The sequence below is a fragment of the Lithobates pipiens genome, unplaced genomic scaffold (genome assembly GCF_037356315.1).
Source record: "Lithobates pipiens isolate NorthernLeopardFrog02 unplaced genomic scaffold, aLitPip1_a1.2 Scaffold_8, whole genome shotgun sequence".
Taxonomy (NCBI): Eukaryota; Metazoa; Chordata; class Amphibia; order Anura; family Ranidae; genus Lithobates; species Lithobates pipiens.
The window spans coordinates 102,150,597-102,176,748 of record NW_027507903.1 but is presented as its reverse complement, the minus strand read 5'-3'; the positions used below and the strand labels follow the sequence as shown (position 1 = coordinate 102,176,748).

Below are 26,152 nucleotides of genomic sequence, written 5' to 3'. Positions count from 1 at the left end.
CAAATATTCACAAGTCAATTAAATTAAAAACAAGGAAATGCAGATAAAAAAAAGTAAATTTGAAATGTTTTCATTGGCCTAGCACATGTTCATTTATTTTATATGGAATTTTTTAAGTATAGTTGCCTTTGTCCCCATTGAACACAGGCCACACAGTAATATGATATGATTATTGAACTATGAGCAAGGTATAACAAATTGCCTGATGAAGGATTGGTATCCTTTAAAATTTACCAGTGAATGTAAACCAGAGCAACTATTCATTTAAAAAAAAAAGCCTACTATACATGAAAATATCTCACACAATAAAAATAATCTATATGTTTAGGAACCATGAAGATGCTTCCAAAAATACTGTGAGGGCTGAAGAGACAACTGTTGTTCATTCAGGGTCAGAGCTGAGACCAAAATGGTCTATGAACTCAATAGGAGGTTGTTACTTCTGCAACCCTTTTCTGTAGACTGTTGGTTTCCAGTAACATTTAGAATATGTCTCAGTTATTCAAACATTCTGATTTACCCCAACACTCTGAATTACTGAGAATCTCAAATTACAAACCAAAATTAAAGTCCATCAACTTGAAACAGAAGTCCATCTGGTAGATATGTAAGTCTTGGAAAGCAGCTGATTGATTACAACTGGGTCATCATAGTAACTGTTTCATTGTCAATCACACCACCACCTTCTTCATTTTCAGACTTGGGGCAAACTTCCTCATTATCTCGACCACTGAATAAATGACGAAGGAAGGCTGGGCTCTTTATGTGTACTGTCAAGAGGGTAATGCTAATAAAAAGACAAACCAAACCTGAAAAAAATAAATAAAATAACGTGTAAATATAAAAGGACCTTACAAAATATAAGGTTAATAAATAATAATCGGAAGTCTCTGGGAAATATAGAGCCTACTTCTACAGTGATATTTTTTTGAAAAGAGTTTGGCCCCTTTCACATGGGCTGTCAGATCAGGTCCGCCTGTCAGTTGTTCAGATGGATCTGATAAGACCCTCTAGTCTCTTCTATGGAGCGGTGGATGTCAGCGGACACATGTCTGTTGACACTCGCCGCCATCCGATCCTCTCTGCCAAAAACAGATGGATGGTGGTCCTATTCCCCACACGTTCCAGCGGATCAGATTAGATGGCATCAGATGGAAACAAACAGGCGGTCCATTTCTAATCGGATGCCCCATAAAGGAGAGCTGGAGTGTGTCTTTGTCCTCTTTGCATAGCAGAGGGGACATGGACCTGTCATTCACTTGCTCAGTGGGGATCAGCGGAGAGATTCCCGGCTGAGCAAGTAGATTCCATTTAGTGTGGGCACCCATGTGAAAGGGGCCTGAAATTTAGTTTTTACTTCTGCCTTTGACCCCACTGAAGAGATTTTTTTCCTTCTCCCTGCAATGTCCAAACAAGAAATAAAGAGGAGAGGTTGTCACCAGGACAGGAAGGTACAGTTGGCAATAAAAGCATTGTCATTACTCTATTAAATATGATTTTGCTTTTGTCTGTTTCCATATTGCAAAAATGGCCCTTAATTTCCAGTCCTGACAAATAATAAGGAGAAACCCTCACCAACTGGGGAGATAAAAATCTAGCAGAGGCCCTCCAAAACTTTATTCAAAATTAAAGTGTCTCTAAACCCAAAAACAAAGATGTATTGTATTCCAACATTCCAAACCTTAGATCTGGTGGCTACATACTGCTTTTATTTTTTTTTATTTTTTTCACCTGGTGATCTGGCCAATAAAACACTTTGTCTTAGGGTTGCTCTATTATCAATGAAGGAGCAAAGGAAACACCCTTGGCCAGAAGCCCTGTCTGAAGAGGGTAGCTTTAGATGGACAAGTAAATTTATAAGGACTTTACAAAAGTGAATAAGAAATTAATGCCTACAGTGCCTTGAAAAAATATTCATACCCCTTGAAATTTTCCATATATTTCATGTTACAACCAAAAACGTAAATTAATTTTATTGGGATTTTATGTGATAGATCAACACAAAGTGGCACATAATTGTGAAGTGAAATGAAAATCATAAATGGTTTTCCAATTATTTTTTATTTTTTTACAAATATGTGAAAAGTGTGACGTGCATTTGTATTCAGCTCCCTTTACTCTGATACCACTAACTAAAACCTAGTAGAACAAATTGCCTTCAGAAGTCACCTAATTAGTCCACCTTTTTGTAATTTAATGTCAGTATAAATACAGCTGTTCTTTGTAACCCTCAGAGGTTTGTTAAAGAACCTTAGTGAACAAACAGCATTATGAATGCCAAGGAACACACCAGATGGGTCAGGGATAAAGTTGTGGAGAAGTTTAAAGCAGGGTTAGGTTATAAAAAAAATATCCCAAGCTTTGAACATCTCACGGAGCACTGTTCAATCCATCATCTGGAAATGGAGAGAGTATGGCACAACTGCAAACCTACCAAGACATGTCCGTCCACCTAACCTGGCAGGCTGGACAAGTAGAGCATTAATCAGAGAAGCAGCCAAGAGGCCCCTGGCAACTCTGGAGGAAATGCAGAGATCCACAGCTCAGGTAGGAGAATTCATCCACAGGACAACTCTTAGTTGTGCACTCCACAAATCTGGCCTTTATGGAAGAGTGGCAAGAAGAAAGCCATAAGAAGTCATTTTTGCAGTTTGCGGGACTCCATGTGGGGGACACAGCAATCATGTGGAAGAAGGTGCTCTGGTCAGATGAGACCAAAATTGAACTTACTGGCCTAAAAGCAAAATGCGGTGTCAGGAAAACAAACCCCACCATCACCCTGAACACACCATCCCCACCGTGAAACATGTTGTGGGGATGCTTTTCTTCAGCAGGGACAGGGAAGCTGGTCAGAGTTGATGGGAAGTAGTATGGAGCTAATAACAGGGCAAGTTTAGAAGAAAACCTGTTAGACTCTGAAAAAGACTTGAGACTGTGGCAGAGGTTCATCATCCAGCTAGACAAGGACTGTAAACATACATACATACTGTAAACATACAGAGCTACAATGGAATGGTTTAGATCAAAGCATATTCATGTCTAATGCCATGTACACACAGTCGGACTTTCCGACAGAAAGGGTCCAATCGGATTATGTTGTCAGAAAATCCGATCGTGTGTGGGCTCTATCTGACTTTTTCCCTGGGAAATCCCAACGGAAAAAGTTTGAGAGCTGGATCTAAAATTTTCCGACAACACAATCAGATCGGACTTTTTCTGATCCTTTGTAGAGAATTCCGATGGACAAAGTGCCACGCATGTTCAGATTAAATTACAAGATCAAATCTATTGGCTACTAGCCTCTATGTAGTCCTGTCTTACGCAACGAACCTTACCTCTTCCCGAACGATCAGATTTTCCAACAACTTTGTCTGACCGTGTGTATGCAACACAAGTTTCGGACAAAATCTGTCAGAAAAAATTTTGACGGATTTTATGGTTGGAATGTCTGACCGTGTGTACAGGGCCTTAGATTGGCCCAGTCAAAATCCAGACCTAAATCCCACTGAGAATCTGTGGCAAGACTTGAAAAATGATGATCACAGATGCTCTCCATCTTTGAGCTTGAGCTATTTTGCATATTTATTTGTGAAAAATTTTGAAAACCATTTATCTTTTTCCCTCCACTTCACAATTATGTGCCACTTTGTGTTGGTCTATCAGATAAAATCCCAATAAAATATGTTACAACCCAAAATGTAAATGTGACAAAATGTGTAAAATTTCAAGGGGTATGAATAATTTTTCAAAGCACTGTATCTCCAGCTAACATGTTATGCAGAGTAATGCCGTGTACACACAAGCAGTTTTTTCCATCGGAATAAACTCTGATAGTTTCTCCGATGGAATTCCGACGGAATTCCGCTCAAGCTGTTTGCATACACACGGTCACACCAAAGTCTGACCGCCAAGAACGCGGTGACGTACAACACGTACAACGGGACTAGAAAAAGGTTCAATAGCCAGTAGCCAATAGCTTCCGTCTCGTACTTGCTTCAGAGCATGCGTCATTTTTTGGCACGTCGGAACAGCATACAGACGAGCGGTTTTCCCGATAGGAATTGGTTCCGTTGGAAAAATTTATAACATGTTCTCTTTCTAGGTCCGTCAGAATTTTCGACTTAAAAAGTCTGATGAAGCATATACACGATCTGAATATACAATGAAAAGCTCCCATCTGACTTTTTCTGTCGGAAATTCTGCTTGTGTATACACGCCATAAGACAAAGTGTTTTACTGGCCAGACCACCAAGTAAAAATTAAAATAAAAGCAGTATGCAGCCGGCCCACCAGATCTAAGATTTGGGATGCTGGAATACACTACATATTTGTTTTTGGGTTTAGAGACACTTTCATTTTGAAATACGTTTTAGAGGGCCTCTGCTAGATTTTTATCTCCCAAGTTGGTCTCACTTGGCTGTACATCTCCTGTGGATCACAGGAGCGCAGTTTGCTCTGCACTCCTGTGACCTGTTTTTAGCAGACAGCGGGCTGAATCCCGCTGTTGGCTGACATCACAGAAATGGTCCAGACTTAGGAAAGATTGTGACAATATGGTTGGGATCCACCCACAAACCTGTACCAGCACCTGGCTTGGCCTCTCAGCAAGCCGCTGAGAGCCTCAACCTGCCCCCTCCACAGCCCGGCACTCCTGTTAGCATGGGGGGGGCAGAGCAGACAGCGGTAACTGACAGTCATCAGTGCTCTGCTCACAGAGCACAGAGAACTAAGTGATCAGCAGTGTTTGATCACTCTGTCCTCAGCCTAAGGCCGCGTACACACGGGCGGACTGTTCGCCCAACCTTGTCCGCTGAACAGTGTTTGGGCGGACAGTCCGCTCGTGTGTGGGGCTTCAGCGGACAGTTTCAGCGGACAGTTGGCCGAACAAGGTCTTACGGAAATTCCGAAAAACTGTCCGCTGAAACAAGGTTTCAGCGGACTGTTCGCTCGTGTGTAGGCTTGTTCGGCCAACTAAGTCTCGCGCATGCTCAGAAAGGATTTCCACGTCGGAAGGTTGCATTGCAGTGTATTGGACGTCGAAATTTTCGATCCGTCGTGCGTGCCGAAACGTCATCGCGCACGGTTTCAGCAAACTGTTCGTCCGTCGTGTGTGGCCATGTCCGTCCATGCTAAGTTTGAGCGGACTGTTTGCCGAAACTGTTGGACGGACAAAGTTGGGCGAACAGTCCGCGCGTGTGTACGCGGCCTTAGAGCTAGCGGGGGACAGATGCAGCATTGGACTGATGATCATCCACCTAGGTAAGTATGATTCTAAAAATGTTTTTTAAAAATCCCATACTTCTCTTTTAACCCTTTCGCTGCCAGGCTCTGTGCTCCATTTCATACACTCAGGTGACCAGACCATTTTTGCAATCTTTCATTTTGTTTTTTATTTTTCACTTGTAGCTTTCAGAATTTGTGAAAGACCCCCAAACTATATATATTTTCTGAAAGCACATGATAAGTAGAATAAAAAGAAGGTGCTACTGATTTTTTTCGACCCTGCAGTATTATATATTTGCAAAAAATACACTAAAACCATTATTGGCAGATAAAAACAGCACATTTTACAAAATTCATACTAAATATAAAAGCTTAACCTGTATTGAGTGAATAACTAACAAATATTTGTAACTTTTAAATTGCGCCTTTTCGCGAAATGGGAAAAATGAACAGACGCGAAAGTGTAAATATCCAAATTTCTCTAAAAATCATAAGGTTTTATTTTTCCCTTACAGCTTTCAGAATTTGAAAGACCCCTAAAACCATATATTTTCTGAAAGCATAGGACCTCTAGAATAAAAAGGTGCTACTGATTTTTTTAGACCTTGCGGTATTTGCGCAAATGTTTATTTAACCAATATATTGGCAAAAAATACACTAAAACCATTATTAACAGATACAAACACAGCTTATTTTACAAAATTCCTACTAAATCCCTACAAAATAAGTCCCAGGGGTGGGAGGCTTGAAAGGCAGCAGAGGGAAATCAGCACCTGTGTCAAGGAAGTGAGAGAGTCTCCGAAGCTGTCCAGCAAGTGTGAGCTCTAAGCCCTTGTACACACGGTCAGAAGAATCCGTCAGAATGTGTCCTATCGGACTGTGTTGTCGGATAATCCGACTGTGTGTGGTATGCATCGGACTGTTTCCGTCGGAATATCCATCGGACCAAATTTTCCAACTTGCTGGAAATATTTTCCGACAAACTGGTCCGATAGGACATACTCCAATCATGTGTAGAGAATTCAGATCGGACAAAGTGCCACACATGCTCAGATCAAATTCCTACATTAAAGCTATTGACTACTAGCCTGAACATAGTCCCATCGTAACGAAATTACGTCATCACGTTCTGAAAGATCTGATTTTTCGACAACTTTGTCCGACCGTGTGTATGCAACAATTTCGGACAAGATCCGACGGACCAAATCCGACGGATTTGGTTGTCGGAATCTCCGACCGCGTGTACAAGGGCTTAGACCAACTGAGACACGAGCTGCTGACTCACGTGTGGCCTGCCTGGCACTCTTACTCTGGAGGAGCCTAACCCCTGTATGGAACCGAAGACTAGTGATGAGACTACTTTTTAATTATCAATACCAGGATTTTGGACTGTTTATTTACTTTGGATGAAGTAAGCTGTCATTTTGCTTAGTCGTGATTAAAGGGGTTGTAAACTCTCAAGGTTTTTCACCTTGATGCATTCTATGCATTCTGCTGTTATTCAACAGCCCCCCAGAGCCTCCCTTTTACTTACTGGAACCCGGTCTTTCCAGTGACTGGGATGAGCACACCAGCTCCAGCCAGTGACTCAGGTCCTGATTGGATAGATTGATAGCAGGGCAGCCATTGCTGTTAATCAAATCCAATGACACAAGAGTCTTGCTGTCTATGTCAATGGACGCAGCAGCAGGACATGGGAGCACCCTGCCCTGAGGGAGAGCGGCTCTCCATTGGGGCACTCGAGAAGAGGAGGCGCCAGGAGCGACACTGAGGGACCCCAGAAGAGGAGCATTGCGGCCACTCTGTGTAAAACCAACTGTACAGAGAAGGCAAGTATGACATGTTTGTTCTTGTTTTTTAAAACAAACATATCCTTTAAAATAAATTAACTGGATGCTTTCAATAAACTGGCTTGCTACCCCCAGGTATATATATATATATATATATATATATATATATATATATATATATATATCCTGAAATTAAGGTTAAACAATACGTATGTACAGTACATAAAACAATTTACCTGTGGCAAAACTTATCCAGAAGGAAAACCCAAATCTTGTCCGCAGAATAGAAGTTCCAAAATGGATGTTGCATATAGGTACCTGTCTAACTGTTGCAAATGATATGAGCGAGAATATTATACACACTGCAGTTGCAAACATCATATAAATTCCATACAGAGGGACTGGAACACAGAAAAGGACATTGCTGAGAATCCATGCACAAAATGCACACCTGAAAAAAAGAACACATATAGGAACACAATAAATATAATTGTTTCTTCAGAAAAAGCATGGAATCATTTCCAAACTTGATTTACAGCCAAGTATCTCTACCACAGAAAAAGTGCATGTGTAGACTTAAGCTTCGTACATACAATCTGATTGTTGGCCAACCTAACATCTGATTTTTGTCTTAAGGGCGTGTGTCTGGATCTTGCCTTGAATACTAACGGTACACAATTGTTGGGCTACAAACATGAACATAGTGACATACTACAAGGAATTTCAGCTCTTGAGCGCCACCCTTTCGCCCCCTTCTCTAATTTTTTGTTTGGTGAGCATTGATTCCGATCATGCATGTTTATACTTTCAACTTTTGTGTGATAGACTTGTGTACTGACCATACGAAAATCAGACAACCGACTGTTGTCCGCAAAAAATTTACTAGCCTGCCAACAATTGTCAAAAGGAGCATACTAATGGTCAGATTTTAGGACAACAGTCTGTCAACAGACAATCCCCTGCCAACAAAACGCATTGTATGTACAAGGCTCACTGAAAGTCTTCAGCTAAAGGCAATGTCTAGGCTTCTGGTGTGTTGCTTCCTCCAGGTGAGACTGCTCAATGTGCATTGCTATTAACTGTATGTTTCATAGTTTGTACTCAATGTGATTGCAGCCAAATTAGTGCACTTGCTACAACTTTTTTTACTTAGGCCTCTTTCACACTGACGTCCCGTTCAGGCCCGCCTGTCAGTTTTTCAGGCGGACCTGAACGGGTGCTCCATAGAGCTCTATGGAGCGTCGGATGTCAGCGGTGACATGTCCGCTGACATCCTACCCGCTCAGATCCGAAAAAGTGTAACGGAGGAAAAAGCTATTTTTCCATCCGTCTGCGGATCAGATCGGGTGACGACGGGCACTGCGGTCCGTCGTCATCCGATCTCCCATAGGGGAGAGCGGAGCTGTGACAGGTCCATCCCTGCACAGTGTACAGAGACGGAGCTGTCATCTCCCTGCTCAGCGGGGATCGGCGGAGTGATCCCCGCTGAGCAAACGGATATCCACGGGGCGGATCAGAACTGATCCGCCCCGTGTGAAAGGACCCTTTCTCTAACCACTAATCAGTTAATATTTTTTTTTTTTGTTTTGTTTTTTAATGATACACAAAGATTTAGCAAAATGAAATAAGAGAATCTGCAAAGACAAAATTCTCTGAAAAAAAAAAAGTTGGGTAAGGAGTGAAGAAGTGAGCTTTGGAACGGAAAGAAGGGTCCCAGAGCTGAGAATGGTCATACAAATGTGTAATTGTGATCTAGAAAGATATAGTCTACATTAATCTGTTTATTAAACAGTATTATCATTTATAGTTCAAACGTTTTTTTACTCCCCTAGTAAAGTATTTCTAAAGCACCTTTAGGAATAAAAGCATCATGTCTTCCATATCATAATCTGGTTCTGAAAAATGATGTCCCACAGGTGTGTAGTAATCCTCTACCTTGTGTTTTTTTCTGGTGAGTCTACTGTATGTAGCTTCATTCATTTTTATTAGTATTTTCTGTCCTTTGTTTTTCCAATTTAGTATTCCTGGTTGCACTTATTGCATTGAATGAAGTACATCCCATTGCTGAAGGTGCAATTGTATGATTCATTTGGGTGATTGATGGGTGCCTGAAGACCAGAATTGGGGATTGCTCTTTGATTGAAAGACTATTTGTTTATTTCTCATTGTACTGTAAGAGACTTTCTCTTTGGGTTTTTAACGCAATGTTTATGCTGTACTGACAATTTTGTTGCTGTAATTGTTGCAATTGTAATTCTTATTCCTTTGTTATGTGAGGTCTTATGTGACCTCACATAAGACCTCACCCAAAATTTGAGATTCTTATGTGACCTCACGTGATCTTAAGCCCCACCCCCTGGTATCATAAACCTCTTAAAGAGAGCTGAGAGGTGCTGGCGTGAAGCAGTTAAAAAATTCATTTATAACACAGCAGTTTTTACTTAGCGTGTTCCCCCTGAAATCAAAATTGACTATTCAAGCACATACTGTATATGAACTTCCTAGGCACCACAGCATTTCTAAGGAATAACAAACTGCAGACCACAATATACTGTACAAGAAACCCACTGGCTGAATCAACTTTCTCCATTGTTCTGACTTCCACCCCCAACACACCAAACGAGTGATCATACGCAACCACTAGACCTCACCTAAGACCTCACATAAGACCTCACATAGTGATCTAAAATTTTGTATTTCTGGCTTCTGGGTCCGAGCATATACAGTGATGTCTAGTGGCCCAGCTATGTATGATGGCTCGTTTCGAGTGTTGAGGGTGGAAACTAAAAATGTGGAGAAAGCTGCTGTAGGTGGGTTTCTTTTATGGGGTTTCCTAATGGATACTACTAGTGTTTAGAAAGTTCACGGGGCGTGGCTTGGAGCTGGGATGAGATGGCCGCATGTTAGTGAAGCTCCGTCCGCGGGAGTCCTTCTAAGCCTTCACTACAGGAGCCACCACCGCATTTCAATGGGGAAATCACGGGGACAGCGCTCACAATCCCGCTCGCGCTCCCCGAGGAGCTCCGAAGCCCCGACGGGGCGCGGTATACCGGAGCTGTTCCGTCCCCGATCACGCGAGGCCGAGGCTTCATCTCAGGCCTACCCGGAGGCCGCATCTCCCTCCAGGAGTTCACCGTCGGCGGAGATTTCCCCACGAACGGACGGACCGCCGAGCCCACACAGCAGGCAAACACTCACTGTGGCGGACCTCCGGGATGTAGCCACAGACATCAAGAACTCCCTCTCGGCGGCTATAGGAGAGCTCCGCAGGGACATCCAGGCCATGCACACCAGAGTATCTGATGTGGAGGAAGCAACAGCCCGCCATGACTCCGCCATTAGGCAGCTGCAGCATACCTCTTCTTCCTATAACGCACAGCTGAGAGATATGAACAGGTACATGGAGGACCTTGACAACAGGGGACGCCGTCACAACTTGAGGGTAAGAGGCATCCCCGAGAATGTTGAACCCGCACATCTGACCCAGGCCACTACACAGATCTTTAATGATGTCCTAGGCAGACCCCCAGAAACCTCCCTGGAATTTGAACGTTTGCACAGAGCCTTGAAACCCAGGGGCAGGGATACAGACCCCCCCCCCGAGATGTTGTCTGCTGCTTAGTTAACTTTAAAACTAAAGAAGAAATCCTGAGGAGGGCCAGAGACAGACGGCAGCTGCTGTTCCAGGGAACAGAAGTGAAGATTTTCCAAGATCTGTCTCCCGTAACTCTACAAAACAGGAGAGATCTGCGCCCCCTTTTGGAGGTTCTGCGCCACAAAGGCATTCCCTACAAGTGGAGATTCCCTTTTGGACTTTCAGCGACTGTTTCGGGTCCTGCAATGCGCTTCAGTTGCCTCCGGTTGATCTGCCTGATTGGTACAAAGCCTTCCGTTCCAACCATCTTCACAGATCTGACTCGATGGACACCATCCCTGAGAAAGATGATTTCCATATCAGACGGCGCAGACCATCATCGCCGAGCCCGCCTCAGCAAAGGGAACATGGTGACAGGGCCTACAATAGCCCTACTGCATCACCGGCTCACAGGCGAGCACGACCAGATGGCCCTTAATTCATCGTCACTTTTCATACTTCTAGTTTGCGGGTTCATGCACCCTTGTTTACTTTACTCAGGATTCTCATTCGGTCCCGATGCTTCTTGGTAGATCTTCCCTCCCTCCCTCCCAAACTGGAGGGCTGGGGATACACTGGCACTGATTTATTTAATCGTACACCCCCATTTTTGTCTCTGTTTTTGCCTTGGTAAGTGGGGTGTCCCTCTCCCCCCCTCCCTTGAACCCATATGTCCCACATGACTTCAGCTACTTACCTAGCCTGATCAGTTGCCACGATCAGATGACAGTTACTGAGCAAATTACACCTGTTGGTTCGTGTGTAGAACGCTTACTTCCTCATAAGTCACGGCTGGATTTATTTTGCTAAGGGGCTTTTCTTTCTTTTTGCATGTACTGACATTAATATCTGTGAGGAGGGGGGGGGAGTGGTCCCCCATTCTGCTACATCTCCCCTCTTCCCCCCCATCCCCCCCTTTTCTTTTTCAAATTTTTTTTTTGTGTGTGCTCCCTCTCTCTCCCGCTCCCATAGCAGGACCCTTCCAAAGACCAGGCTGCTGCATCCCGCCAACTCGAAGAGGACCTCTCTCGCGAATCTGCCTGCGATTTGATGCCATATCACACTATTTCATGATTGGGATAGGCAGCGGGGTCCCTGATACCTGCTTTGAACTGCCAAGATGAATATGTGGGGGGTGGGAGGGGGATGGTGGGGGGGATGGGGGGGGGGGAGGTTGGGGGGACTGAATGATATGTGTCAGGTTACGCATAAGATGGACCATAGCGTTATTAGGAGCAGGGGGGATTGATAGACACATGTTAGCTTTTGCATGTCGCATATCTCTCACGGCTCCATTTCTCAATATGAAGCATTGCTCCATGGATCCGTACTGTTATTGGACCCCCCTTGTTTTATTTTCTTTTTGTTGCTGTTTTACTGTTATGTTTATCACAGGTTACACAGTCGTGGTGCTATAACTTATCATCTTTCCTCGCTTACTTAATATAGCAGGCTCCTACTAAACCCACGGACATTTCTCAAGGACTCCCGCTGGCCGGCCCCCGAAAAGAATACGACCCGGACGTCCTTCCACGCACTCGCACAACGGACGGACTCACCGACTGTTGACCCATTCCGGACTTACCGCACTAGGTCAGGGTAAGGTAGCTGTGCTACACAACCCTCCGGCTCTCTCTCTTCCTTGTTCCCTTCATCTCCTTCTTTCTCTTCTACATTTCCTATCTCTATCTTTCCCCTCTACCCTCCTCCCCACTCTCTTTCTTATACACCCTTCGCTCCCTCCCCCCCATATATTTCTCTCCGGCCTCCCCCAAACCGCACGTCACCCCACAAGGGGAGGATCTCCTTACTAGCACTGGGCTTACACTTAATTGCCCGCACATCACCCCGCTTGATCTGATCGCAGAGCTCGGCCACACTACCACACGCGATTTCGCCCACTTTACTTTACACAACTATGTCTGACCCAACCCCTACCCTGGGCCCCTCTACTCTAAAAATTTGGTCTCAGAACGTGAAAGGCCTTAACATCCCCGAAAAACGTAGCCAGATCCTAAACCTTATATCCAAACAGAAAGTAGATGTAGCATTCTTACAGGAAACACACTTCCGTACTAGACAGGTCCCTAACTTTCTAAGTCGAAAATATCCCACAGTTTACCATTCTACAAACCCCTCTGCAAAAACTAAGGGTGTCTCAATCCTTATCGCTAGGCATGTCCCATGGCAGTTAGAAGATTATATTATCGACCCAGATGGAAGATACGTCTTCTTAAAGGGAACCCTATATAACCGACCAGTTACTCTAGCAAGCATTTACAGCCTTAACACGGCGCAGGTGAGTTTTTTCCGAACGGTCGTGGATCTTCTCACGAACTTTCAGGCGGGATTGACTGTATTGGGCGGCGACTTCAATGTTGTACTCCAACCCCTCCTGGATTCCTCGTCGGGTACGTCCTCCCTTCCCTACAGCTCTTTACGGCAGGTCAGAACCTTACTACAAGCTCTCACACTACACGATGCTTGGCGCACTCTACATCCCACCACAAAAGATTACACCTTTTTTTCCACGCCACACAACAGATATTCCAGGTTAAATTATCTATTCATTTCCCAAAGAGACCTCCCACTGCTCCAATCGGCTAGGATAGAACCACTCCTCTTTGCAGACCACCACCCGATCTCAATGCTCCTTACCCTCCCGATTCAAAACAGGGCCACAAAAATTTTGCGCTTGGACGCTTCTCTCCTTTCCTCTGAGACAGATCTAAATGCTATTTCATCCAGCCTAAATCACTATTTCCAAGAAAATACAGTCCCCGGGATCTCCCCTATAACGATCTGGGAAGCCCACAAATGCACCATTAGAGGGAAGTTTATAGAACTTGCCGCATTACGAAAAAAAGCAAACCAAGCCCGTATCTCCGAATTAGTCCACAAAATCCAACAGCTTGAACGAGCCCACAAACACTCGTTAGCGCAGGCCACACTTCAAGACCTGACTGACACGAGAAAGCTTTTACAGGAGGCGTTGAACCGTAAAACTCATCGTAAATTTATTCTCAACCAGAAACTGTTCTATGAACAGGGCAATAAAAATGGTAGACTCCTAGCCCAGGCCATCCGCACCAAGCGTACTTCCACTACTGTTCACACCATAAAGGATCCAGGGGGCACTGCACACACATCATCGGAGGATATAGCGTCCCAATTCGAAACATACTACAAGAGCCTTTACAACCTACACAGCCCAACAACTACACCATCGACCCAAAGACACAGGGAAATGCTCCTTACGAACTTCTTGGAGAAAGATAGCCCCGGAAAAATATCAAGTGAACTGGCCTCTGAGTTGGACAATCCCATCTCAGATTTGGAGCTCAGGCAGGCCATCAAGCAATTGAAACCAGGCAAAAGCCCGGGACCGGAGGGTCTGTCTGCCCCCTATTACAAGGCTTTTACAGAGATCCTCACTACACCCTTTCTGCGGGCCTTTAACTCCCTTAGCAATTCAGAAACTCCATTCCATCGGCTTTTAGAAGCCCACATCACGGTCATCCCCAAACCAGGGAAGGACGCTTCCTCGGTCACCAGTTATAGACCCATTTCCCTACTTAATTCAGACATCAAGCTCTTTGCCAAAATACTGGCCAACCGCCTACTCCCGCTCCTCCCCTCTCTTATTGGCAAATATCAGGTGGGCTTTGTCCCTGGCAAGGAAGCCAGGGACAACACTACCAAGGCCATTAACCTACACCACTGGCTTACGTCCCACAATGAAAAGGGATTTTTCCTGTCTCGGGACGCGGAGAAGGCATTTGACAGGTTGGCCTGGGACTACCTAGCTGCAGTACTCCAACACTTAGGCCTACCCAACAGACTGATGACTTTAATCCTGTCCCTTTATGCTACCCCCACTGCAAGCATAAGGGTTAATGGCCACCTGTCAAATGCCTTCACCATCCGAAATGGAACGAGACAGGGATGCCCTCTGTCCCTATTCTATTTATCTTGACGCTTGAACCTCTCCTTCGACGCTTACAATCTAATGAAGACATCAGGGGAATTCAGGTAGCAGGACGCACTCATAAGTTAGCGGCATTCGCGGATGACATCCTTCTGTTCCTCAGCGAGCCGCTAATGTCTATCCCGAATCTGCTCAAGGACTTTGAAATCTTTGGCAAACTCTCCAACTTGAAAATCAATTTTTCAAAGTCCAACGCTCTAAACATCACTTTGCCTAACGACCTAGTATCCCAATGCCAAACCGCATTCCCCTTCTCCTGGAAACAGGAAGCTATCACATACTTAGGAATTCAACTCCCCAAGCATTTGTCCAACTTATACTCCAAAAACTTCCTCCCGCTGTCACGCTCCATCACTGAAGACCTACGAAGATGGGACAAACCCCACTTCTCTTGGTTTGGCAGGGCAGCTATTCTTAAGATGAATGTGCTCCCTAGAGTCCTGTATCTTCTACAGACAATTCCCATCCAACTCCCTGCCTCCTTTTTCGTGCACCTTAAACGCGCGTCCACACAATTTTTATGTAAACATAAACGCCCAAGAATCAGCTATAGTCAACTTACGAGCCCTAAACCCGCAGGAGGCATAGGTCTTACGGATCTCAAATTGTATTCCCTTGCCTGCCAAATGGTCAGAATCTTTGATTGGTCAGCCCATGGGTCGGATAAGGATTGGGTCACTATAGAAAACGCTTTCTCGAACCTACCCATCAACCACACACCCTGGATCCCCCCTTCCTCTGTACCTAAGGCCCTTAAAGAACATCCCCTTGTGTACGCTACCCTGACCAACTTTAAAGAAGCTTGCAAAAAATTCAATGTCTCATCCAATCCTGGGCCCCTCATGCCTATTCGGCTTAATCCCGTGTTTCCCCCTGGCATGTCCGTAACCTTTCTTAAAAATAACTGGCCACATAAATAAATGTTTGCGCATCAGTTTTATAAAAATGGGGAGATCCTGGATTACTCTGCACTCCCGACAGATAGGGATATTCCCCCCGTACCTAAATGGTCTTACTTTCAAATACGCCATTTTCTTAAAAAGGTCCATAGAGAAGCTGAATTCTCTAGGCAGCTGACACCTTTTGAGACCCTCTGTTCACAAGCCTCTCCCCAGCGCAACCTAATTTCGATGGCCCACTCACTCCTCTCCCAGTCCAAATCACCAAAAACTTGGAAAGCATGCTTAGCATGGGAAAGGGATCTGCAAATGGAGATCTCGGAAGAAGAGTGGGAAAAAATCTTTATCATCACGCATAAAGGTTTCCTGAACATGCATACCCAAGAGAACAATTTCAAACTTATTTCCAGATGGTATCAAACGCCGGCTCTAATTAACAAGTTTAACCCAGAGATCCCTAACAAATGCTGGAGGTGCTTTGGTACTGATGGATCCCTACTACACATATGGTGGTCGTGTCCCCGTATCCAGAACTTCTGGACCCAGGTGCATAGCATAGCCAGCTCCATTACTGACATCCCTATTGATTTTACAGCAGCTCGCATGCTCCTACACCACACTTCAATTCCAAACCGCTCCTATATGCACTCACTAGGCTTGCATCTGCTCAACGCTGCCAAACTTTGCATTCCTATCCATTGGGGATCTCCCACTGTCCCCTCCACCACTGACTGGTTAAAAAGGGTAGCAAAGATAGCTGAGATGGAGGAACTCATTTACATTGCTAAAGACTCCCCACACAAATTCGCACAGATCTGGGATAGATGGATAATTTTTCAAAGCAGTAACCCCTTAAACTCCGGGGCCAACCCGACTAGTACTTCACTTAATGGGTAATCACCCGTCTGATCTAGGGAACCCCCCCCCCCCCCCCGCCTCGACTCACACCGATCGTTCGGTCCCAGGTTATTTAAGCTAGACTGCTTTATCGTTCCCACCCCTCATTCTGCACATGGACAAATGGGGGAGCCCGGAGAGAAGACCCCCTCCCTAACCTATGCACCCACTACCTACCCCCCCATCTCCTCTTTTGCTGTTCTCCTGTTCCTACCCTTTCCTTATTTCTTTTTGACTTGGCTATCCCACTGCACGGGGATTAGACCTTTGACGCAGACACCCATCCCCGAGAACGGTTGATGACTTCTCACTGACGGAGTGAACCCCTCCCCGGCCCCCTACGCCTCTCTTCTGGCTGAAGTTTTACCGCCCACCCACCACTTCCCTCCATTATACCCTGGGGAAACAACCCGATTGCCATGGACGACTGAACATCCCCGAGACGAGCAATTTGCCACTGCACAGATACCCCTTAACACTCATTGTGATTGCAATCTTGGAGAGGAAACGGAAAGGAGTTGAGAAGTAGGGGACATAGCACTGTGTTAAGTTTGAACAGGAGATGCTGGGAAGGACTCACCTCCGATTTCCACTTTGAAACTAAGCTCTTTCCGACTGTTCACCTGTACTATTATTTCCATTGTTATTGTCTGTGATATCGACTTGTACTTTACTTATTTAGTACATCAAGTCATGCTTGTTATACTTTTTTCTTTGAAAATAAATAAACATTTTATGGAAAAAAAATAAATAAGAAAGTTCACATGTGTTTTTTAATAGTCCATTTTAAAAGGTTACCTTTGGAACATGAGTCTAAGTACTACCTGTGTTCACCAGAGCTCCTGATGGTGGAGATGAAGGCCGTATATATTTGTGTGAATTGCTGTCAATACTGCTGTGTCAAGAGCATGCACGCTCCAAGCACCATTACCGGAGCCTAACCGAAAGCTTTAGATAGCTTTAGATAGCAAGCAGTTTTTGCAGGGCTCGAGTCCTGCGGGAACGCATGGGAACGGCGTTCCCGTACTATTTCCACAACGGGAACGCCGTTCCCAATAGCCGCCTGAGGCTATTCAGCGTGTAGTTCACCGCTACTCGGCCGCCCGAGTGACTGGTTGCTAGGCTAGGGCCGCTCCGCGTCTAGCAACTGGTCACATGACGTCGGCCGTACACGTGGGCACGCACTGGAGTCAGTGGGCAGTGCACATACGGCCTCCAGCGCAGCCAGCGACAGACACACGCCGCTGGTATCCGGACAGTCTCCTCCCTCCCCTCTACCCAGTGCCAGACAGTCCAGGCCTCCTGGGGCCACAGCTACCAGCTTACTTCTCTCCCGAGAAGTAAACCAGGTTAGTCACTATTGTGTTCTTTCTTAAGTTACACTCTGCAATACCCTGCCAATACTCTGCAATACCCGGCCAATACTCTGCAATACCCGCCAATACTCTGCATTACCCAATACTCTGCAATACCCACCAATACTCTGCAATACCCCACCAATGCTCTGCAATACCCCACCAATACTCTGCAATACCCTGCCAATACTCTGCATTACCCAATACTCTGAAATACCCTGCCAATACTCTGCAATACCCCGCCAATACTCTGCAATACCACGCCAATACAATACCCTGCCACTCTGCATTACCCCACCAATACTCTGCATTACCCAATACTCTGCAATACCCCGCCAATACTCTGCAATACCCTGCCAATACTCTGCAATACCCCGCCAATACTCTGCAATACCCCGCCAATACTCTGCATTACCCCGCCAATACTCTGCATTACCCAAAACTCTGCAATACATACCCTGCCAATACTCTGCAATACATACCCTGCCAATACTCTGCAATACCCTGCCAATTCTCTGCATTACCCAATACTCTGCAATACCCCGCCAATACTCTGCAATACCCTGCCAATACTCTGCAATACCCCGCCAATACTCTGCAATACCCCGCCAATACTCTGCAATACCCTGCCAATACTCTGCAATACCCAATACTCTGCAATACCCTGCCAATACTCCGCAATACCCAATACTCTGCATTACCCAATACTCTGCAATACCCTGCCAGTACTCTGCAATACCCTGCCAATACTCTGCAATACATACCCTGCCAATACTCTGCAATACCCTGCCAATACTCTGCAATGCAATACCCTGCCAATACTCTGCAATACATACCCTGCCAATACTCTGCAATACATACCCTGCCAATACTCTGCAATACATACCCTGCCAATACTCTGCAATACTTACCCTGCCAATACTCTGCAATACCCTGCCAATACTCTGCATTACCCAATACTCTGCAATACCCCGCCAATACTCTGCAATACCCTGCCAATACTCCGCAATACCCTACCAATACTCTGCATTACCCAATACTCTGCAATACCCTGCCAATACTCCGCAATACCCAATACTCTGCATTACCCAATACTCTGCAATACCCTGCCAGTACTCTGCAATACCCTGCCAATACTCTGCAATACATACCCTGTCAATACTCTGCAATACCCTGCCAATACTCTGCAATGCAATACCCTGCCAATACTCTGCAATGCAATACCCTGCCAATACTCTGCAATACATACCCTGCCAATACTCTGCAATACATACCCTGCCAATACTCTGCAATACTTACTCTGCCAATACTCTGCAATACATACCCTGCCGATACTTACTCTGCAATACTTACCCTGCCAATACTCTGCAATACCCTGCCAATACTCTGCAATACATACCCTGCCAATACTTACTCTGCAATACTTACCCTGCCAATACTTACCCTGACAAGACTCTGCAATACTCACCCTGCAATACCCAGCAATGCCCTGCCAATAATCTGCAATACCCAGCAATAATCTGCCATACCCTGCCAATACTCTGCAATACCCTGCCAATACTTTCCTGCCAATATTCTCTAATACCCTGCCAATACTTACCCTGCCAATACATATTCTGCTAATACCCAGCCATACCCATCCATGCTCAGCCAAAATATTATTGGGGGAGATGACGTGGATATTACAGTGGGGGAGATGTATATTACAGTGGGGGAAATGTATATTGCAGTGGGGACTATATGGTGTTGACATTTTCACAGGTTTTTGCAAATTCAATTATTATTTGCTGATCCGAAAAATGATCCAATCCGTGACTCTGATCCAAGGAATGATCCGATCCGTGAGTTTTTTGATCCGTTGCCGATAATCTTGCACGGCAAGGGCAACGTTATTCCAGTTTGTAGGATATTTTCTAATGGGCTGTGTAACATAGAATTTGGAACAGGGTGTATTTGTGTTAGAAATTCCCTGTGAGGGAAAGATCATCACCCATTGTGTTGATTATTCTGTTTGACAAGTGAACTTATTTTGTTTTTGTAAACTGTCACTTTACAATAAATGTACTGTATTTTCTGTGAAATATATATGCATATGAGCGTACCTTTTTTTTTTTTTTGGTGAGGGAGTGGATCTTGGGTGGGAGTTCCCACACTTTTTTCCCCAGGACTTGACCCCTGAGTTTTTGGATCACATGACTGCCATGACAGCCAATAACGGTGGTCACTTGATCTTAAGCCCCACCCCCTGGCATCATAAACCTCTTAAAGAGAGCCGAGAGGTGCCGGCATGAAGAGGTTTAAAAAATTCAGAGCTGAGGATGGTACATAGCTTACTCCTTTCTAATACACAGCAGTTTTTAGTGTTCCCCCTCAAATAAAAATGGACTATTCAAGCACATACTGTATATGAACTTCATAGGCACCACAGCATTTCTAAGGAATAACACTGCACAAGAAACCCACTGGCTGAATCAACTATCTTCATTGTTCCGGCTTCCACGCTCCCAACACACCAAATGAGCGATCATATGCAGCAAGACAACTAGATACCTCCATATGTTTTCTGACTAGGAAGACAGAAATAAATATCTCAGAGTACAAACAGAATACTTCAATAAGAAGTTACAGGAACACATCTATCAGTACAAGCATAAACACTGCCAGGAAAACACAAAGAAAAGCTTCTTTAGTACAACGTGGAAAAACTAATAGCAATGTACCTCTAGTAACCATATACAGTACAACATTAGAAGGGATTAGAACGTTAAGCAAAGAGCAGAAATCCATCATAACAGAATACAACACCTGTGGGACATTATTTTCCAGAACCAGACTACCACATGGAAGGCAAACAAACAAAAAACATAAAAATTCTCAGGAAAGGAAAACATTGAACTTTAACACAAGGGTTACCTCTAAAACACCAGTAACCACTTGCAGACCGCTGCACGAGGATATTCGTCGGCACAATGGCAGCAGTGGGCAAATGAGTGTACCTGTACCCCCTTTAGATGGCAGGGCTAGAGGGCGCACGCACCCACCGTGTACATCGTGACCGTGCCAGCGAGAGACCGCAAGTCTGCCGGCCTCCTGGCGATCGTGTCACGGAGCCGCAGAACGGGGAAAACAAAGCATTTCCCCGCTGTGCCTTGTGACATGACAGAGGTCACTGCCCCCTGTCATTGGGAGCAGTGATCGCTGTCATGTGAGTGGTAGCCCATCCCCCACAGTTAGAATCACTCCCTAGGACACACTTAACCCCTTGATCACCCCCTAGTGTTTAACCCCTTCCCTACCAGTGCCATTTACACAGTAACCAGTTCATTTTTATAGCACTGATCGCTGTATAATTGACAATGGTCCCAAAATAGTGTCAAAAGTGTCCGAACAATATACGCTTATTACATTTTTTTTTTAACCAAAAATATGAAGAAGAATACATATCGGCCTAAACTGAGGGGAAAAAAAATGTATATATATTTTTGGGGAATAGTTATTATAGCAAAAAGTAAAGAATTCGCTTTTTTTTCAAAATTGTCGCTCTTTTTTGTTTATAGCGCAGAAAATAAAAAAAACGCAGAGGTGATAAAATACCAAAAAAAGAACGCTCTATTTGTGGGGGAAAAAGGACGTCAATTTTGTTTGGTTGTAACGTCGCACGACCACACAATTGTCAGATAAAGCGCCACAGTGCCGAATCGCAAAAAGTGCTCTGGTCAAGAAGGGGGTGATATCTTCATACAAATAGAGCTTTCATACAAATAGAGCTTTCTTTTGGTGGTATTTGATCACCTCTGCGTTTTAAATTTTTTGCGCTATAAACAAAAAAATAGCGACAATTTTGAAAAAAAAAACATTATTTTTTACTTTTTGCTATAATAAATATCCCCCAAAAATATATAAAAAATATTTTATTTTCCTTCAGTTTAGGCCGATACGTGTTCTTCTACATATTTTTGGCAAAAAAAATCGCAATAAGTGTTTATTGATTGGTTTGTGCAAAAGTTGTAGCGTCTACAAAATAGGGGATCGTTTTATGCCATTTTTATTGATAAAGATTTGATTGACCTGTCGGACAATTTTTGTGCAATTTTGGGACCATTCAGCGATCAGTGCAATTAAAAATGCATTGATTACTGTGTAAATGTGACTGGCAGTAAAGGGGTTAACCACTAAGTGGTGCTGTAGGGGTTAAGTGGGTCCTAGGGAGTGATTTTAACTGTGGGGACGGGGAGGGGCTGTGTGTGACACTGCACTGATCACCGCTCCCAATTACAGGGCACTGTGATCAGTGACAGTGTCACTAGTCAGAATGGGGAGATGCTTATTTACATCAGCATTTCCCCATTCTTCCTCCCTGTGAGATGATCGCGATAATCCCCACGGACATCGATTCTCACAGTCACAGAGCTCCCGGCGGTCGCGTGTGGTCATGCCGCCAGCTGCCCACACGCCCGCAATCCGCCTCTTAAAGGGCAACATAAGGTACGTTAATCTGCCTGTATGTGCCCTTCTGCCGCAGTATATCTGCATGAGGTGATCGGGGAGCAGTTAAACACTTTTCTGAACAGGAGATTTTATTGCTCTGAAGTTGCAACAGCTGAGTCTGATTTTAATGAGATGCACTTGTTCTGTCATGTGATTTATGTGGTATAAATGTACTTGTAGCTTTTGCAACTTCTGTGCCTTTGACAAGGCACTTCTATAGTGTGAAACGCGTCAATCTACCTGCATTTCCCCTGCCTGTACCCATCCAGTGCTTTTAATATTTTAGCTTCAATAAAGACTTTATACTTCACTTTCTGTGTGGGTGTGCTGCTGAATCGAAGATTCTCTGTTCCATATATATGAAAGTTAATCTGAACACAAAATCTTCTTATATAGAGTGTGCTTCAGATTCCACTGTGAGAAAAAAGTGCTTCTCAGATAAACCAACAATCTGTGACTAGTGCTCCCTTCACCAGGTGAAATGACTGCTCGCCTCTTTCTTAGACCCTGAAAGGGTCAAACTCGCTCACAACTAATGATAATTTCCATCAGGAAAAAAGGCTCCACAATGATCTTTAATGGTTCCCACCAAGGTCCGGGTTTGCACCTTGTATACTTCTCCTTTAAAGGTTGCCTCTGCTATTATCACCAGCAACTCCAGATCGACATGCAAAAATATAAAGTGCCTCCAATAGTGCAGTATCAGGTGTTAAATAGAATAAACCTCACCCACCCAACTTCACCCATTCATTTAAAATCCAACAGGTCTTACGCATGTTACCGCCAGGCTTTATCTCTACGTGTTATGCCACCATACAGATGGCTTCAACTGGAGGGCAAAGCATTGCATACTATTGGATTTATGTATTATTTTTTCAGATTGCAGCAGGGCTATTACAGTTTTTAGACTGTCACAATATAAATGACACTGGCAGGGTTAACATCAGGGGCGATCAAAGGGTTAAATGTGTTCCTTATGTGTACTTTCTAACTGTGTGGGGGGTGCTGACACTAGACAAAGGAGAGATCCGTGTTCCTGGTTAGTAGGAATCACAGATGTCTCTCTTCCTCTGTGATTGTGACTATCATTCCCCCGAATGATTGTGGGTGGTCGGCAGCTATTGCGGCTGCCAGACCCGCTGATTGGCTCCCGCATGCACCCCAGACCAGGAAGCGTGAACAACATACAAGTACCTTTTTTCACACAGCTGGGCCACCCTGCTGCAGTAAATGTGCGGTGGGCGAGCGGGAACTGGTTAATATTACTCTGTATTTTGGGCTAATCTTACAATACAAGAGAGACACTTTCACAAAGTCTGACAGTTTTTCTCTTTGTACTCAAAAAGAGGGGTGGTCTTAATTAGCTCCACTTTTATATTTGGCACATTCAATGAGATACAATGTGAAAGTGGTACATTTTAGAACTACCTGAATTTGGTGCATGAGTCGCTGTCAGGACCAAAAGTGTTGCAAATGCTTCATGAATTTGGTGCAATACAGGAAATTTACAGAGGGATTATTGACAGCAGCAGATTTAGACCCCTTTCAAACTGAGTTTTCAGGCGTTTTAGTGCTAATAATAGCACCTGAAAAGTGCCTCTCATGCCTCCCCAGTGTGGAAGCCTTTCACACTGTGACGGTGCGCTTGCAGGATGGGAAAATTCCTGCAAGCAGATCTTTGGGGCAGTGGAGGAGCGGTGTATACATAGCTTTTCCACCGTCCCTGCCCATTGGAATGAATGGGCAGCGCTTCCAAAGAGCTTTGAAAGCATTGCAATACAGGCGGTTTTAACCCTTTATTCGGCCGCTAGCGGGGGTTTAAAGTACCCGCTATCGGCCAAAAAGCATTGCTAAAATGGTAAAGCGCAGCTAAAACTAGCGGTGCTTTACCGCTATTGGACCCGCCGCCCCAGTGTGAAAGGGGTCTTATTCAATTCCTCCCAATATCTTTAATTGATAGAAAAGCTGTTGTGTACATTTTAAGCCTTTCTGCAACCAGTTTAGCTGTAACTAGCAGAAGTGTGTGATTGGTAGAAGTAGTAGGTAGGAGAGAGGAATAGCTGTGTGACAATAGGCTCAAATCCCTATTTATTTATTTTTTTACCCTAGCCTTAGGTACTCCTCAGCCACGTAACCCAAGTTTTCAAATCGCATTGGCCTCAACCAAAAATAACGGTCACTTTTTTAAAATAACGTTATTTATCCTAGTGTGTTTGCTTTGTGAACTGAGTCTCATGTCAGTGATGCAGTTAGGTGCAGTGGGTGGGGGAAAAGAATGTGTCACTACTGCTTAAGGCAGTGATGCTGATAAGTGCTGACACACGATGTGTGCATTAGCATGATCCATCCACAAATGAGAAAATGTAGATATTATTTTTGTGCACACTTTTAACATTACAACACAGGCATGTCGGGACAGAGTTAATTCAGAATCTACATAACATGTTAGCAGGGTTTCTCAACCAGAGTTCCTTCACAGGGAGTTCCTTGAGCAATGGATAATTTCTGCCTCTCAGATAAGTTCCCACTGACACTGTTATTATTTTAGGTATCTCTAAAGCCGCGTACACACGTAGCCGTCTGTCTGACGTACTTAGTCTGGCGGACTTTCCGAACGGGCTACTTGCCCACACACGGCACTTTTTCAGCGGACTAATACGGCGTACTAAGTCCGCCGTACTATCCGCCCTACTTTTGAAATGAACGGACTCGCCCATACACGCAGAGGAAAGTCCGCTCATTTCGAGTGTGTCTCCAGGTAGGCGGGGCCCGCGAAGGATACGTCGCTGGCCCCGCCGCCTGGTATGGACTTAAAGGGGAACCCCAACGCCGAAAAAAAAATCAGCGTGGGGGTCCCCCCAGGTCCACATCAGACCCTTGTCCGAGCACGCTACCCGGCCAGCCAGGAAAGGGGGGACGAGCGAGCGCCCCCCCCCCTCCTGAGCCGTACCAGGCCCAGAATTAGAATTAGCCCCTTATGCCGCGTACACACGATCAAACAAGCGGGTGGAAAAGTCCGGCAAACTCAAGTCCGCCGGACAATCCCCCCGTGTGTAGCCTCCGGCATACTTTTTTGACCCGAAAGTACGGCATACTTAGAAAGTAGTTTTGCACTCCAATCTTCCCGCCGGACCCGCATTTCGGCGGACAATCCGGCCGTGTGTATGCAAGTCCGCCCTACTTTTGAAATGAACGGACTCGCCCACACACGCGGAGGAAAGTCCGCTCATTTCGAGCGGGTCTCCAGGTAGGCTGGCCCCGCCGCCTGGTATGGACTTAAAGGGGAACCCCAACGCTGAAAAAAATCGGCGTGGGGGTCCCCCCAGGTCCACATCAGACCCTTGTACGAGCACGCTACCCGGCCGGCCAGGAAAGAGGGGATGAGCGAGCGCCCCCCCTCCTGAGCCGTACCAGGCCGCGTGCCCCTCAACATGGGGGGTGCCTTGGGGGGGGGGGCGCGGCCCCCCCAAAGCACCTTGTCCCCGTGTTGATGAGGACAAGGGCCTCTTCCCGACAACCCTGGCTGTTGGTTGTTGAGGTCTGCGGGCGGGGGGCTTATCGGAATCCGGGAACCCCCTTCAATAAGGGGGCCCCCGGATACCGGCCCCCCACCATATGTGAATGAGTATGGGGTACAATGTACCCCTACCCATTCACCTGTAAAATAAAGTACAAAAAAAACACAACACACAAGATAAAATAGTTTATTGCACAGCTCCGGGGGTCTTCTCGCCGGACTCCTCCGTTATCTTCTTGTAGCTCTTTTGCTAGCGGAGGAGCCTGGCTTTCTTCCTCGCCGCCGGCCTCTTCTTCCGACTTCGGGGGTCTTGTCCCCCTCTTCGGTTCTTCTGCCGGGCCACCGCGCCTTCTTCTAACTC

General features: G+C 45.2%; 1 protein-coding gene across 1 annotated transcript in view; it reads right to left on the bottom strand.

Moving 5' to 3' along the window:
- Positions 1 to 270: 270 nt before the first annotated feature.
- LOC143964275 (dual oxidase maturation factor 1-like) overlaps positions 271 to 26,152 on the bottom strand; it is a 99,821-nt gene continuing 73,939 nt past the window's right edge. Inside the window, exons 6-7 of the mRNA XM_077473979.1 lie at positions 7,250 to 7,464; positions 271 to 809 (exon numbers count right to left, since the gene is read on the bottom strand). Of these exons, the coding sequence (XP_077330105.1) occupies positions 634 to 809; positions 7,250 to 7,464 (391 nt within the window). The 3' untranslated portion in view covers positions 271 to 633. The remainder of the gene's footprint in view (positions 810 to 7,249; positions 7,465 to 26,152) is intronic.